The sequence below is a fragment of the Carlito syrichta genome, unplaced genomic scaffold (genome assembly GCF_000164805.1).
Source record: "Carlito syrichta isolate Samal-C Ts95f unplaced genomic scaffold, Tarsius_syrichta-2.0.1 Scaffold151581, whole genome shotgun sequence".
In the NCBI taxonomy this organism is placed as follows: domain Eukaryota; kingdom Metazoa; phylum Chordata; class Mammalia; order Primates; family Tarsiidae; genus Carlito; species Carlito syrichta.
Window position 1 is genome coordinate 99,028 of NW_007095677.1, and position 16,167 is coordinate 115,194.

At 39.3% G+C, this 16,167-nt stretch overlaps 1 protein-coding gene across 2 annotated transcripts in view; it reads left to right on the top strand.

Annotated features, from left to right (window-relative positions):
- Nucleotides 1-1,654: 1,654 nt before the first annotated feature.
- WDR33 (WD repeat domain 33) overlaps nucleotides 1,655-16,167 on the top strand; it is a 73,317-nt gene continuing 58,804 nt past the window's right edge. For both annotated transcript variants that reach the window (XM_008050566.1, XM_008050567.1), the window contains exons 1-6: nucleotides 1,655-1,895; nucleotides 5,289-5,357; nucleotides 5,925-6,029; nucleotides 9,731-9,826; nucleotides 10,020-10,171; nucleotides 11,854-11,951. In XM_008050566.1, coding sequence (XP_008048757.1) covers nucleotides 1,692-1,895; nucleotides 5,289-5,357; nucleotides 5,925-6,029; nucleotides 9,731-9,826; nucleotides 10,020-10,171; nucleotides 11,854-11,951 — 724 coding nt within the window. In that variant the 5' untranslated portion in view covers nucleotides 1,655-1,691. The remainder of the gene's footprint in view (nucleotides 1,896-5,288; nucleotides 5,358-5,924; nucleotides 6,030-9,730; nucleotides 9,827-10,019; nucleotides 10,172-11,853; nucleotides 11,952-16,167) is intronic.

A 16,167-nucleotide genomic window follows, 5' to 3' on the forward strand; every position in this document is an offset into this window, starting at 1 on the left:
GACACTTTTTCTGTGAGTTCATCTTTTTCAAATGTGTAACTGGTATCAGCCATAAATCGGATATGTTCATGTACCACATAATCGCATTTGGTCAATGTCTGGCCACATCTATGACAATACTCTAGTAGGATTATAGTACCATATTTTTGCCATACCTTTTCTATGGTGACTTTTCTATGTTCAATATTTAGTGTTGTGTTACAGTTGTCTTCAGTATTCAGTACAGGAACATTCTATATAAGTTTGTAGCTTAGCAACTGGGCTATACCATATAGGCCAGATCTTCATAGGTTTGTGAAAATATACTCTATGATGATGTTTGTACAATGACAAAGTTCTTTAATGCATTTCTCAGAATATATCCTCATTTTTTTTTTTTTAATTGGAGTCTCACTCTTGTTACCCAGACTGGAGTGCAGTGGCATGCTCACAGCCACCCACAGCCACTGCAGCCTTGACCTGCTGGGCTCAGCTGATCCTTCCACCTCAACCTTTCAAGTAGCTGGAACTACAGGTACAAGCCACCAGACCCAGCTAATTTTTTGATGTATTGTAGAGATGAAGTCTTGCCAAGTTGCCCAGGCTGGTCTCAAACCCATGGGCTCAGGCAGTCTTTTCACCTTGGCCTCCCAAGGTGCTGGGATTATAGGCATGAGCCACCACCCCTGGCTCTCCCAATTGTTAAAGGGCGATTGATGTAGTTCATTTTGTAAGTAGATTGATTGAAAGCTAGAAATGATGCATATTAGAAAAGGGAGACCGGGCAAGTTGGCGAGACCTCATCTCTACAATAAATCAAAAAATTAGCTGGGCATGGTGGTGCACGTCTATAGTTCCTGCTACTTAGAAGACTGAGGCAGAAGGATTGCCTGAGCCCAGCAGTTCGAGACTGTGGTAGCCAGGAGTGTGCCACTGCACTCCAACCTGGGCAACAGAGTGAGACTCGAACTGGAAAAAAAAAAGCTTTCCTTTAAAAAAATTTTTTATGAGTTTCAAGTCAGTGACAAAAAAAAAGTTTTCTTGCTGGGCTTGGTGGCTCAGCCTGTAATCCCGTGCTTTGGGAGGCTGAGGTGAGTGGATTGCTTGAGCCCATGGCTTCGGGACCCGCTTGGGCAACTTGATGAGACCTCATCTCTACAATAAATCAAAAAATTAGCCTGGTGTGGTAGCACGTGCCTGTAGTTCCAGCTACTTGGAAGGCTGAGGTGGAAGGATCGCCGGAGCCCAGCAGGTCGAGGCTGCGGTGGCCAGGAGTGGCCACTTCACTCCAGTCTGGGCTCCAACTCAAAAAAAAAAAAAAAGTTTTCTGACAAGGCCAGTTGCAGTGGCTCATGCCTATAATATTAGCACTTTGGGAGGCCAAGGCGGGAGGATTGCTTGAGCCCAGGAGTACAAGAGTAGTCTAGGTAACAGTGAGACCGTGTCTCCACAAATAACAAAAATCAAAAAATTAGCTAGGCATGGTGGTGTGTACCTGTACTCTCTTGTTACTTGGAGGTGAGACTGAAGGATTACTTGAGCCCAGGAGGTCGAGCGTGCAGTGAGCTGTGATCTCCTGACCACTCCAGCTTGGGTGACAGAGTGAGACCCAGACTGAAAAAAAAAAAAATTTTCTGGCAACGTTGCAGTGCTGATATTTGTAGTGAAAGTACTTTTTCCTTATCCTAGTGTCCTAGAAGAAAAACATCGCCATGGCTACAGAAATTGGTTCTCCTCCTCGGTTTTTTCACATGCCAAGGTTCCAACACCAGGCACCTCGACAGCTGTTTTATAAGCGGCCTGATTTTGCACAGCAGCAAGCAATGCAGCAGCTTACCTTTGATGGAAAACGAATGAGAAAAGCTGTAAACAGAAAGACTATAGACTACAATCCATCGGTAATTAAGTATTTGGAGGTAAGTTTGATTAATGCAGATGATCGAAATTTGGTTTTTAAAAAGAAGAACATTTCTAAGTGTAGGGTAGCAGTGTTGCCTAAATTAGTGGAATGAAGTAGAATTTCAAGTGAGGTGATTTGAAAAGGGTTTCAAACTACCGGGAATTTTTTTCTTAAACTTTGAATCATCTTCTGAGAAATTATTAAAATTAGACTTCCTTCAGAAATAGGATTTATTCTAAAGGTTCACAGTAAATTTTTTTTTTGTTTTGAGTCAGGGCCTCCATAACCCAGGCTGACGTGCAGTGGCATACTCACAGCCACCACACCCTTGACCTGCTGGGCCCAGGCAATCCTTCCGCCTCAGCCTTCTAATTACCTGGAACTACAGATGCACGCCACCATGCCTGGCTAATGTATTTTTTTTTTTATTGTAGAGAGGAGGTCTTGCCAAGTTGCCCAGGCTGGTCTCGAACCCCTGAGCTTAGGGAATCCTCTCACCTCAGCCTCTCAAAGTGCTGGGATTACAGGCTTGAGCCACTGCGCCCTGCCAGTTCACAGCAAATTAGAAGAGGATACTTTAATTTCTAGGCCAGCCTTAAAACGCTTGTTAAACCCACAGTGCATGTGAGATAATAAAAGACTACCAACATAGGAAAATTTTTATGAGAACATATATTAAAACTGCAGTTTTGCGTGTCAGAGACACTGGTATGAAGAACACACATTCTCCCATTTTCACGCCCTGGTTGTAAGTAGCTCTTATAGTCCGGAAAAGGTTTCTACTTAATTTGAGGGTTGAGTAACTACTACAGTTCTCTAGGGTGAAAGCAACTCTGAACTAGTAAGTTTAAAAAAAATAATAAAGGTCGGGTAGGGGTCTGCTTAAAGTCACCCCCTTTTGAGTTCTTTCTTTACTTATCTTAGCCTCTGAGATTGGCTTTTTTTTTTTTTTGAGTTGGAATCTCACTCCATCACCCAGGCTAGAGTGCAGTGGCACGCTCACGGCCACCCCAGCGTCGACCTGCTGGGCTCAGGCTTTCCTTCTGCATCATCCTTCCAAGTAGCTGGAACTACAGGCACGTGCTACCATGCCTGGCTAATTTTTTTATTTGTTGTAGAGATGAGGGTTCCCCAAGTTGCCCAGGCTGGTCTTGAACCCATGGGCTCAGGCAGTCCTCTCACCTCAGCCTCCCAAAGTCTTGGGATTACAGGCTTGAGCCACTGTGTCTGGCTATGACTGGCTTTTCATTACTAATGTCATCATGTTTGGTTCTTTGGGTTTGGGTCTGCTCTGATCACCTATGAAAATTTGTCTGCTTTTTATTACCTTAGACCTATGGTTAAAAATTTTTTTGCGGCCAGACTTGGTGTCAGCCTGTAATCCCAGCGTTTGGGAGGCCGAGGTGAGTGGATTGCCTGAGCCCACACATTTGAGACCCACCCGGGCAACTTGGCCAGATCTCATCTCTACAATAAACTAAAAATTAGCTGGGTGTGGTAGTGCACGCCTGTAGTTCCAACTACTTGGAAGGCTGAGGCGGAAGGATCACCGGAGCCCAGCAGGTCGAGGTTGTGGTGACCAGGAGCATGCCACTGCACTCTAGTCTGGGCAACAAGGTGAGACTCCAACTAAAAAAAAAAAGCAAAAAAAGAGTTTTTTGCATATTGGGCTTGATTAGTAAGTTGCACGCATATGAGAGAAAGATTCAGAGGTGAAGACAGATTTAGACTTTTCTAAGGATTTCACTTGAGTTAGGAAACCAGGATAGAGCTTGAGAGGAATTAAGGAAGTTGAGGGTAAGATACAAGGAGTTGTTTTGTGCCAAAGGCTTTGGGGGAATTGGGATGTCTGTCTGTCCCCTATCCTGTTTGCTTTTTTCCATTGTTTTTTTGAGTCAGTCTCACTCTGTCACCCAAGCTGGAGTGCAGTGGCATGCTTATGACCACCGTGGCCTCGACCTGCTGGACTCAGGCAATTTTTCTGCCTCAGCCTTCCAAGTAGCTGGGACTACAGACACACACCACCACACCTGGCTAATTAAAAAAAAAAAATTATTGTAGAGATGAGGTCTTACCAAGTTGCCCGGGCTTGTCTCGTACCTGTGGGCTCAGGCAATCCTCTCACCTCAGCCTCCCAAAGTGCTAGGATTATAGGCGTGAGCCACCACTCCCGGCCTCCTGTTTTCTTTTTTTTAAGTTAGCATCAGTGAGAATTTGTTGGGGGCAGCAGCATCATGGATGATTGTGTGTAAAGTGAGGATGGCAATTCTAAGCAATGTCAGTAGGATAAGAAGGGAAATCTCTTTAAGATATCCTTACTTATGTTTTTAGAAAATACCTTTTTTTTTTTTTGAGTTGAAGTCTCACTCGGTCACCCAGACTGGAGTGTGGTGGCCGCTCCCGGCCATCGCAGCCTCGCCTGCTGGGCTCCGGCAATCCTTCCGCCTCAGCCTTCTGAATAGCTGGAATTACAGGCACGTGCTGCCATGCCGGGCTGATTTTTTGATTTATTGTGGAGATGAGGTCTTGCTGCCCAGGCGGGTCTCGAACCTGCGGGCTCAGGCAATCCACTCACCTCAGCCTCCCAAAGGTGCGGGATTACAGGCTGAGCCACTGAGCCTGGCTTTTTTTTTTTTTAAAGTTAGAGTCTCACTCTGTTGCCCAGGCTGGAGTGCAGTGGCACTATAATGGCTCACCACCATAGTTTCAACCTCCTGAACTCATGAGATCTTTCTGTCTTAGCCTCCCAAGTAGCTGGAAATAACAGGCACAAGCCACCACACCTGGCTAATTAAAAAATTTTTTTTTTTGTAGAGACAAGGTCTAATTGTGTTGCCCAGCTGATTTTGAACTCCTGGGCTCAAGATGTCTTCTAGCCTTGGTCTTCCAAAGTGCTGGGATTATAGGTGTGAGCTACTGAGCCCAGCTGAGAAAATAACATTTTCGAGTCCTGTTTTCTTCTTCCCATGTAATGTAGCTTATATTTTGTTAGTAATTAATTCTGAATTGAGTATAATTAGATCATATATATATATTTATTTATTTGATGAAGCTTTTTTTTCCTGTTTTTCTTTTCTTTTTTTTTTGAGTTGGAGTCTCACTCTTGTTGTCCAGGCTGGAGTGCAGTGGCACACTCACGGCCATCACAGCCTCCACCTGCTGGACTTAGGCAATCCTTCTGCCTCAGCCTTCCAGGTAGCTGGAACTACAGATGCATGCACCACGTCAGGCTAGTTTTTGTGATTTATTGTAGAGATGAGGTCTTACCAAGTTACCCAGGCTGGTCTCGAACCCGCAGGCTCAGGCAATCCTCTCGCCTCAGACTCCCAAAGTGCTGGGATTACAGGCTGAGTCACCACGCTTGGCCCATGTATTTATTAATTGATCTTTTTTTTTTTTTTTTTTTCAGAACAGAATATGGCAAAGAGACCAGAGAGATATGCGGGCAATTCAGCCTGATGCAGGTTATTATAATGATGTAAGTATAAAATGTATCATGCTAGCTTAATAAAAACTTATTTGGGCATTTATGCCTAAAAATATATGACCACAAGTTCAAAGTGTTCTTTTCTTTTCACTTCTTTATAATTAAAATGAAATATTCCCAAAGGGATAATATAGCACATCTGTATAAATCATATGTTATAGTTTGTCTCAATTTAAATTTCCCTTTTAATCTAATGGATGAATTCTTGATTTGGGCCTTAAAATGTCCAACAAAATGTTGAACTGCCTAATGTCTTGTAATAGCAAAGTTAATTTTATATTTGGCTCATTGTGAAGGTGTTTAATTGTGTTGACTTTGAGAAGTAAGTAGCGAAATCTGGTACTTAATCTTATACTTGATTTTTTTAACCTTCCTGTATCTCATTTTTCTTCATTTAATTAATGTAGACTAATTGTAACCCATTATAATAGTTTTTTTTAAAGTCCGCCATAGTTCCCAATTTATCTTTAAATGTTGTAATAGTTACTTTGCCACATTTCTGGTTTTTGCCTTGTGTGTAATCAGGAGTTCTAAGAACCTAATTTTCTTTTTTTATAGCTGGTCCCACCTATAGGAATGTTGAATAATCCAATGAATGCAGTCACAACAAAATTTGTTCGGACATCAACAAATAAAGTAAAGTGTCCAGTATTTGTTGTTAGGGTAAGTATTCTGATGGATTTTTGTGGGGTGGGGGAAATTAGTCCTGAATTAGTCTGCAAATGTATTTGACAGAACAAAGAAAAATGAAACATTATTTTAAATATATATCTGGGATAGCAATCCATTTTTTTGGTAGTATTTTTTTTTTTGAATACCCAGACTTTTATCCTGTCTGTACACATTTAGTAAGATACTACTTTTGGATTGTTTTCTTCACGTTGCAGTTTCTGTGGAATTCTCTCTCGATACATGGATACATATTGCAACAGGTCTAAGAGTTGCCCTTGAATAGGCATGGCTTTGTTACTGTGTATAAAGCAGCATACCGAGGTTGATGAAAGTTCTTAAGGTGTTACTAGGCAGGAAAATACCTGAGGAGAGCTGAAGAGTGTTGGTCCACCATAATTGTTAGCTCCATGAAGCGGCATAGTAAACACTCAGAACATTTTCATTGGACTTTATTTCATTTTTTAGAGACAGGGTATCACTCTCTCAGGCTGGAGTGTAGTGGCTTGATCATAACTCACTGCACCTCAAACTTAGCCTTAAGTGATCATTCTGCCTCAGCCTTCCCAGCAGCAGGAACTACAGGCACTTTCCACCATGCATGGCTGATTTCTAAAATTTTTGTAGAGATAGAGTCTTACCATGTTACCCAGACTGGTCTTGAACTCCCAGCCTCAAACAATCTTCCTGCCTCAGCCTACCAAAGTGCTGAGATTACAGGCAATGAGCCTTCACTGAAATATCAAAAATATAATAATAATAAAAAATAGAACATTTACATGGTTCAAAAATTTAAAATTTGAGGAGATTTGCAATTAAAAAAACCCTTCCCATCCCTGTCTCCTAGGCATCTACTGAATAATATTATCACAGATAATAGTGTAATCATTTGTGTTTTGAATATTCCATTTTCTAAATAAGAATGCACTTGGTTAACAGTATCCAGAGGTGTAGGATGATTACTAGTCAAAGTTGAGCAAATAGCAGCTGAAAAATACAGGAGACAGGGCGTGGTGGCTCACACGTATAATCCCGGCACTTTGAGAGTTCAAGGTGAGAGGATTGCCTGAGCCCACTGGTTTGAGAGAGAGCAGCCTCAGCAACTTGGCAAGAACTCATCTCTACAATAAATTAAAAAAAAAAATTAACCGGGCATGGTGGCATGTGCCTGTAGTTCCAGCTACTTGGAAGGCTGAGGCGAAAGGATCTCCTGAGCCCAGCAGGTCGAGGCTGCGGTGGCCATGAGCGTGCCACAGCACTCTAACCTGCGTGACAGAGACTCCAACTCAAAAAAATAGGAAAAATGTGACAGAGAAAAGATAATCGTGGCCAACATTAGTGGCAAATGAGCAAAATAAGCAGATTGTCTTATATGGAGGACTGTGATAGACAGCAGAGAGAGCCGAGAGGGTCTGAGAGAGATGCCAGTCTGAGCTCCACAGGAGTCATTGCGTTTATCTTTGGCGTCCTGCATTCCTCAGAGATTGGAGGCATAGAAACATCACGAAAGAAGCACTGTTGTGTAAGTAGAGCCAACCAGATATAGGATAGTTTTCTTTATCAAGGAATTTGGTCAAAGGGATATGCTGTGCAGCTAATTTTAATACCTTCTTAGCATAACAAAGAAAGCCATTTGAAATAAATAAAACCCGAGTGTCCTATATCTTATTAGGTGAGTAAATATTCTCATTTGGGTATCAAGCTATAAGGGCTTTGGAAAACCTTGCACAAGGTAGAGGTCCAAATTGGAAGGTACTAAGCAGTAATGACTGTGGGCTTTGTGTCTACAGTTTGGTTGTCTACAGTATTGCCTGGTTTGGGATTCATAGCAGATAGCAAACTAGGAAGGTAGGAGACCTTTATTTATAATAATCAAAGCCATGACCTACAGGTAAGCAAGCAAAAGCTGAGTTGTCACATATTTTGTGGAATTTACCAAATAGCCTTTATTTTATATATCTCATCCTGATGATTTTGTAAGTTCATTTGCATTTTTCAATTGTCACAGGTTTTATTTTGGAAAATAGGCTTGTTGTATTGGTTTTTTGTATATTTACATCCTTTCAGGAAAATAAGTGAGTAATCCATCATAGAACCTTGAAAATGAAAAGTAGGCCAGGCGCAGTGGCTCACGCCTGTAATCTTAACACTTTGGAGGTTAAGAGGACTGCCTGAGTCCACAGGTTCAAGACCAGCCCGGGCAACTTGGCGAGACCTCATCTCTACAATAAATTAAACAAAAAAAGTTAGCTGGGCTTGGTGGCATATACTTGTAGTTCCAGCTACTTGGAAGACTGAGGCAGAAGGATCACCTGAACCCAGCAGTTTGGGGCTGCAGTGGCAGCAAACGTGCCACTGCCCTCCATCCTAAGCAATAGAGTGAGACTCCCAACTCAAAAAAAAAAAAAAAAAGCCGGGCTCAGTGGCTCAGTCTGTAATCCCGCACTTTGGGAGGCTGAGGTGAGTGGATTTCCTGAGCCTGCAGGTTCGGGACCCGCCTGGGCAACTTGACGAGACCTCATCTCTACAATAAATTAAAAAAATTAGCTGGGCGTGTAGTGCACACCTGTAGTTCCAGCTACTTGGAAGGCTGGGCTGCCCAGGAGGTCGAGGCTGTGGTGGCCGGGAGTGGCCACTGCACTCTGGTCTGGGCAACAGAGTGAGACTCCAACTCAAAAAAAAAAAAAAAAAAGAAAATATGTACATCTATTATGTATCAATTAGAAAAAAACTTAAAAATTGATGTAATGTTAATTAGTCATGGCTCTATTACTTTTTTTCAGTTTTTTGAGAAAGGGTTGTACTCTTTCACCCAGGTTGGAATATACTGGCATGATCCTGGCTCATCGTAATCTCAACCTCTTGACCTCAGGCAGTCTTTCTGCCTGAGCCTGTGAGTACCTGGGACTATGGCGTACACCATCATGCCCAGCCAATTTTTGTTTTTTTTTGTAGATACAAGATCTTGCTGTGTTGCCCTTGCTGATCTTGAATTCCTGGGCTCAAGCAATTCTCCTGCCTCAACCTCCCCAAAGTGCTAGGATTATAGATGTGAGCTACTGTACCCAGCCGTTTTTTTGAGAGTAGATCAGCATAAGACTTGTCTCTGGTTGGCACTGTGAATGGAGGAGAGTTTACAATAATTTTTAAAGTATGTATAGTTACAGGAAAAGTTGGTAACCTCAGTGGGAGATTATGTTATCCTGTGTTTTCATAAAATGCTGATAACTTTTCTGTTTGAGTTGATCCACTCGTACTTGTAAGACATCAGATCCTTTAGTCAGTTTTTGAGTTTTGCTGGTGACTGACCACCTTATATATGTTAGTCTACTATGTGGCCTAGGAAAATGAGGTCTTTGCTTATTTTGTTTTGGTGTCTACAGTCCTGTCTTTCCAGGATTTTAGAGTGCATGTGTGTGTGTAATTTAGTGTGTAGGAATATGTACTCAAAATGTACTTATCTTTAATTTAGTTAGTGAGCCAGAGTACTAGAGCTTTCCCTGTACTGTGCTAATATAAGCTCTTTTGTCATAGTACTTCTGACAAAGCCAAGCTGCATTTAAGTGAAAGTCAGTATTATCCACTTAATGTCAATTATTGGATCTTTCAGAAATAAAGGCTTTCTAAATGGTTTCAGAATTAATGACGTTGGAAGATAAGTGCCTTTGTATAGCTTGTCTTTTTTTCTTTCCCAGTGGACTCCAGAAGGAAGACGGTTGGTCACTGGAGCTTCTAGTGGAGAGTTCACCTTGTGGAATGGACTCACTTTCAATTTTGAAACAATATTACAGGTAACAGTAATCGCCAGATGGTGGCATCATCCTGTGGTACTGTAAAGATCTCAAGATATAGTTACTTCATTGGTATTGTTAAAATTATAATTGGATGAATTGAATCATTACTGTGAGTTAATACGTACTTTTGTAACCCTTTAACCGTATATTTTTTGAAGTAGTAGCTTACATATGTTTTCTGTCTTCATAGGCTCATGACAGCCCAGTGAGGGCCATGACTTGGTCACATAATGACATGTGGATGTTGACAGCAGATCATGGAGGATATGTGAAATATTGGCAGTCGAACATGAACAACGTCAAGATGTTCCAGGCACATAAGGAGGCGATTAGAGAGGCCAGGTTTATACACAATATACCATTTTCTGTAGTCCCTATTGTCATGGTTAAATTATTCTCTAAGTGTACTCTGGGTGCAGAGATGCATGGGCTCTGTCAGTTTCTGGGAAACTTTCTGCACCCTATAAACAAAATATTTTTCTTTGTTTTCACACATTCACCATTTTGCTGGCACCTTTCTGAAGTAGTGTTGTCCTGGTATCAGCCTTTGCAATATGTTAGAGATGTATTGTCTGCCGCATTTTGCACTGGTTTTCTATTTTCATTTATGGTTAATAATGTGTATACGCTATTCCTTTTTATTATCTACTGTGTAAGACAAGCATATTTCATTCCAAATAAAGAATTCAGTCTTTAATTATACAACTGAATAAAATCTAAAGCCTACAGAAAACACTTTCAGAATTCACACAAAATACAAGAAAAAAGGCTTATGTGAAGACCTGGTTGGCTTGGTTATGCCACGACTTCAAAAGGGAAGTATAGGACTAAAAATCCTCACAGATAACACTCTGGATGTGGCAAACATTAACGGATTAATGAATGGGTTCTTCAAGTTTTGCAGCTGTAAGCAGACCATTGTGAAGAAGACTCTAGACTTTTCTTCTGATTCACTGTTGATAATATCAGTTATACAAATGTATAAGTGGAGTTTAAAATATTTTCAGTGAGTTGTATATTTTTACATATCAATGAGATATGTATAGTAAAACTGGGGAAACAGTTTAAATACAAGCCTGAAGAATTGCTGCAGCCTCAGAATAAAGCAAAGCAGCATTCTTTAAGGTTGTACCACCTATGTGTGGGAGGAGGTTGACATCTTTATAGAAAAATTATTCGCTGTAGCCATTTGTCTCTACTTTCATAATATTAACAGAAATTGTATAAACATGTTTCTGCTTTATATAGACTTTGCCTTAGTGTCATCCCCAAGCATTGAATTTTCACAGTTGGTTTTTTCTTTGTCATAGGATTCACAAGTTCACGGGAGTTCGTAAAGTTAGTTGAGAAACTTGATGGTCTTTCACTGCTGGGAAGAAAAACTGGCTCCCTCTTTTGCAGCAGATTCTTTAGTTTTAAACACAAATCTGAATGTCCTTATTTAAAGTTTTCCTCAAAAAGTGTAACATGGAATAACTTTCCAGGAAGAAGGCATGAAAGCTTTCTACAGACCTGTTGAATAAATGAGAAACATTGTATGTAGGGATATTTGGCAATCAGTTGTTTATGGCCTGCCCACATTTTTATAGCTCATCATTTCATGAAGTGTCTGAGGCAGAAGCTGATGCTAATCTTTTGAGCAATAGTCCTGTGTAATTTAAAAGACCTTGCAGGAATATTGCAAAAATACAACCCATTTAGTGCCAACACTTAATTCAGCTTCATGTGATTTCCTGGTAAATTGTACTGGGGGGGGGCATGGGTAGCATTAGAACCAATTATACACTTGTAAAGTTCTCTGAATATTGATGATTGAAAACTTAGAAGCAACTACTTTGTTCAAGTCTTCTTTTGATGAGATGCCTATGTTAGTCGACAGCATTCTCTTTAAGGGCTTCTTCAGTGGATACTTCCCTCTTCTGTTTGTAATGCAGCACAGTGTTTTTATTTTTCCCTGTCTGAGAAGCACAGATAATCTGTTAAATGCTGACTTCTTTCCCCTGCTGTGTGTCTTCATGTAACAGTTTCTCACCCACGGATAATAAATTTGCTACATGCTCTGATGACGGCACTGTTAGAATCTGGGACTTTCTTCGTTGCCATGAGGAAAGAATTCTCCGAGGTACGTGTACTAACAGTACTGATTGGAATATTTAAATAGGGAAGGCATTTGTGGTTAAATTATTACAACACCACAATACCGGCTTACATCTCCATTCAGTTTTTTTTTTTACATATACACACCATCTCAGACACCTCAAAGAGACCCAAACTCTCTGTCTGGCGCGCTGTCATTTTGTAAATTTTGACTATTAATGTCTTATTTGAAGTTTTCAGTTACAAGTTAATTACAAGAGCTCCCCCCATGACTTGCTTATCCGTATGCATCACTTAGGGCTGTATTTCTTTTCCCATCTTGCTCCCCAGATACCTTTCTCCTACAGATTGACATGTAATTTTACTTAGATAGCTCACACTTTCTTGGCAGTTCTTTTACAGTGTGAATTAACTGACAAGATAGAGACATCACAGCTACACTTCTCAGTGTTGCTATTTTTGAAAGCAGTTGATATTTTAGTATACCACATTTGTATACCACATGGCCCTCTTGTTACTAAGTTTGGGAAAGATTGCTTCTTTTTAAATTGATTTCATGTAGATAAACCTCTATGAATTACTTCATCCTACAAAAGAAATCCATATTTTCACTTGGATTATTTTAGATCATTGGACTTTATAAAATGGGCATCTTGAAATGCTGACAATACATCAGTGCCATTTATGTGAATTCAGTGGTGTTCGAGTTAAGGAATTAACTCTGTGTTTCACATATGCAATACAGACAACACAAACATTTACACTTCTAACTAGGAAGGTAGTATTCTCAAATGTTTAATTTGAGCCAGTTGTACATTTTACTCTGTACCCTTGATTTCTGCATGCCACGAAACATTGTCTTCTTCTGACACTTAAATACAGGGTTGGAGTATGGGTGCCACAAATAGTGGGCGTCAATAAATTACCATTCAGACATTTCCCTTTATGTTCAAGAGTCAGTAGAGTGAGCAATCTTGCTTGAATTACAAAGTTTCTTACACACTTGCTGAGCTTTTTTTTGCAGCATGTAATGATGATGCTTTCTAGACAAGAAAAGAAAGACTCTTGAGATGTTCTAACCCATATTTCAAGTCAGTGTCTTCTCTCACATTCACTTAACACTCCTGACTTTGCACATTTTTGGAGAGTTTTGTCCACATCACTGTATCACTATGGCTAGCATAAGTATAGGGTATCTGTCATAGTGAGGAAGTGTACTCACTGTGGAGGTCATAATATTGTACACTTTCAGAATGAGACAGAGTCTTTGAAATCATAAAGTCTGAATTATTTATGGATGAGCACCGTGACCCAAAGGGCTTACGTGACATGTTCAAAGTAAAATAGGATTTACTTAAAATAGATTTTAAACGCTTAATTCTCCACCTAATACTGCACTAATGTTATATCTTTTTCCTTACTATTGGAAGTCTTAACTGTTAAACAGAAATAAGTAAAACATTTTCTAGGCTTTGGAAATCCCTAGAAACATAGAAAAAACAAAATAATTATATGTATTAAAAGTAATCTTATGGTATCAAAACAACTAATTTTACAATGGACTATACTAACTGAAGTCGAATATAAAACCACTCTGCAGCTTGGATCAAAAAAAGAAAATCTGCTATGTGTTAGCATTTTTCAATCCCATGTTCTAATGAAGCATTCTTCAGTTTTGGTAATGAACCTATTTCTAAATAGTGCTTAAGAACTTTCCCTCTGATATATATATATATAGGAGACATGATCTATTTTTCTTGTAGCTTAAAAATATACACCAATGTCATATCTGTATTAATTAAATTAGAGCTGAATTTCACTTTTTATAAGAGGCCTCTTTGTTTTAGGCTTTTACTATGGAAATTTTATTTATTTTTAAAGTTTTTGAGTCAGAATCTCATTCTGTCCCCCAGGCTAGAGTATAGTTGCACAATCTGTATTGGTTTAGTACAGCCTCAGCTTCCTGGGCTCAGGCAATCCTTCTGCCTCAGCCTCCTGAGTAGTTGGGACTACAGGTGGGCACCACCACGCCTGGCTAATATTTTTCATTTTATGTGGAGACGAGAGCTTGCTGTGTTACCAAGGCTGGTCTTAAACTCCTGGGCTCAAGCAATCATCTTGCCTTGGCCTCCCAAAGTACTGGGATTATGTAGGCTTGAGCCACCTGTGCCCATCCTACTATAGAAATTTTAAACATGCACAAAAGTATGATGAGTCTTCATGTGCTTTTAGGATTTATATTTTAGCTTATTTTTGTCTTTAAAAAGATATTAATTTAAAAATATTCTACTTGCCTTATAGTCATATTTTTTCTTAGTATGAATTTATGACAGATCTGAATATATTAAATTAATTGTTCTGATAGCAAATCCTGTGTAACAGAGGAGTTATTAGAACTCATTTATTCATTTTCTGTCATGTCTAATTTTTCTAAATTTTATGCATCTAAGAGTGTTTTTCCATTCTCTACTTGGTAGGCTGGGGGTCAGGAGGATGGTAGATGCACAGCTGTTCAAGGGATGACGTGAAATTTCTTTAAATAAAATTTGAAGGGTCACCCCTTCAGGTCCCCTCCTGGGGACTTTTCTTTCTCAAATAAATCTACTTTTTCACCTTAAAAAATTTTCTTTGAAGTAAATTTACATTAGCTGTATTTGGAGAGAGGAAGTTGGATCACATTGCTGAATAAATAGGGATAGAACATTCTAACCATGACAGTGCCAATTATTCCATATTAAGGGTGATGTTCATGTGTCCCACATAAACTCTATGATGTCAGGCAGGTAAGCATACTCCTTTGCATTGTTAGTATTGTGCATCAGGTCATTTCTTTTGGGGTTAAGTATTAAGAAAATCCAAGAGTATTCTAATTAAGGGAAGTTTGTCCAGCTCGTTATCAAATACTTAACTTCTCTATAACATTCCTAAAAACCAGTCTTCCATTCACAGACATTTTCAGTGATATTCAAGTATTTACTACTTCATATGATTCCCTTTTACAATTTTAGATAGCTCTAATTTTCAGAAAGTTTTATATCAGTAATCTGCTTTCTTACAGCTTGTCCCTCCTTCTGGCATACCACATATTAAGTCTGTTTTCTCTTCTACATGGCAATCCATTAAGAATTCAAAGACAGCTGTCTTGTCTTCCCAGCATGGTCTTTCACTTTAAGTATATAGAGTGTCTGTGTATTACAGAAGCTATGATACCATATTTTTAAGTGCAGAATTCACAGTTGCTTTTTAGTGTCACTTCTGTTACATATTATTTTATACTTCTTGGAAAAGGACGAAGTCACAAAAAGAAAAATAATCAGCATTTTCTAAGATTCAAAGTGAGCATAGATTTATTGTTGGGAAATTGCTATGCAGAAGGCTTTGTTGATTGGTTCATAAGTTGAAAAACAAATAGATGTTTATGAAATCGAATATACCACAGCATTTAGAAGCACCATGTAAATGTTCACCCGTCACAAAAGCTTATGCAAGTCACCAGTTTATATACATTTATCTTTTTTTATAGTATTAATTATGGCACTCAGTTTATGAACTAAGATTAAAATATTATTTTAAACACTAGGAATATATCAGACTAAATACGCCTATAAGTTATGTTTATGCATTTGACTTCACATGAAACTGTGTCATTACAATCTATTTATTTGATAAATAATGAGCATATGTTATATGCAAGTTACCTAGGAATGTGCTTTATAAGACATGACTTGTATTCTCATACTTACTAAAGTTTAGCTGGGAATGTAAGATATTTTCACAAACTTTAAAGGTGTTTGATAATATGGAAAAAGAATCATGTGTTAGAAGTGTAGTTTTATCGCATAGAGGTAGAAGCAGATGACTTATACTGACAGGTTGAAAGTACAGTATCAGTAAGAATTCTGAAATAAATTTTAGTGAGAGGTGTTACACTCTTAAAAAAATCCAGTTTACAAGTTCCAGCATGCTTTAATTTTACTTTACCTTCTTGATTTTAGCAATAATAATAGCTGATACACGACACTACTGTGTATAATACATGCCCTAAGTACTTCATTTAAACTCCCCAGTAACCGTTTGAGAGAAGTAGTGATTGTTCCCCATTTTACAAATCAAGGCACCAGAAAGTTAAATAAACCTGAGAAGCAGTGATCCCAGTCTTTCTGGCATCAGGGATGGGTTACATGGAAGACAATTTTTCCACGGACCAGGGGATTGGGGGAGATGGTTTTGGGATGATTCCA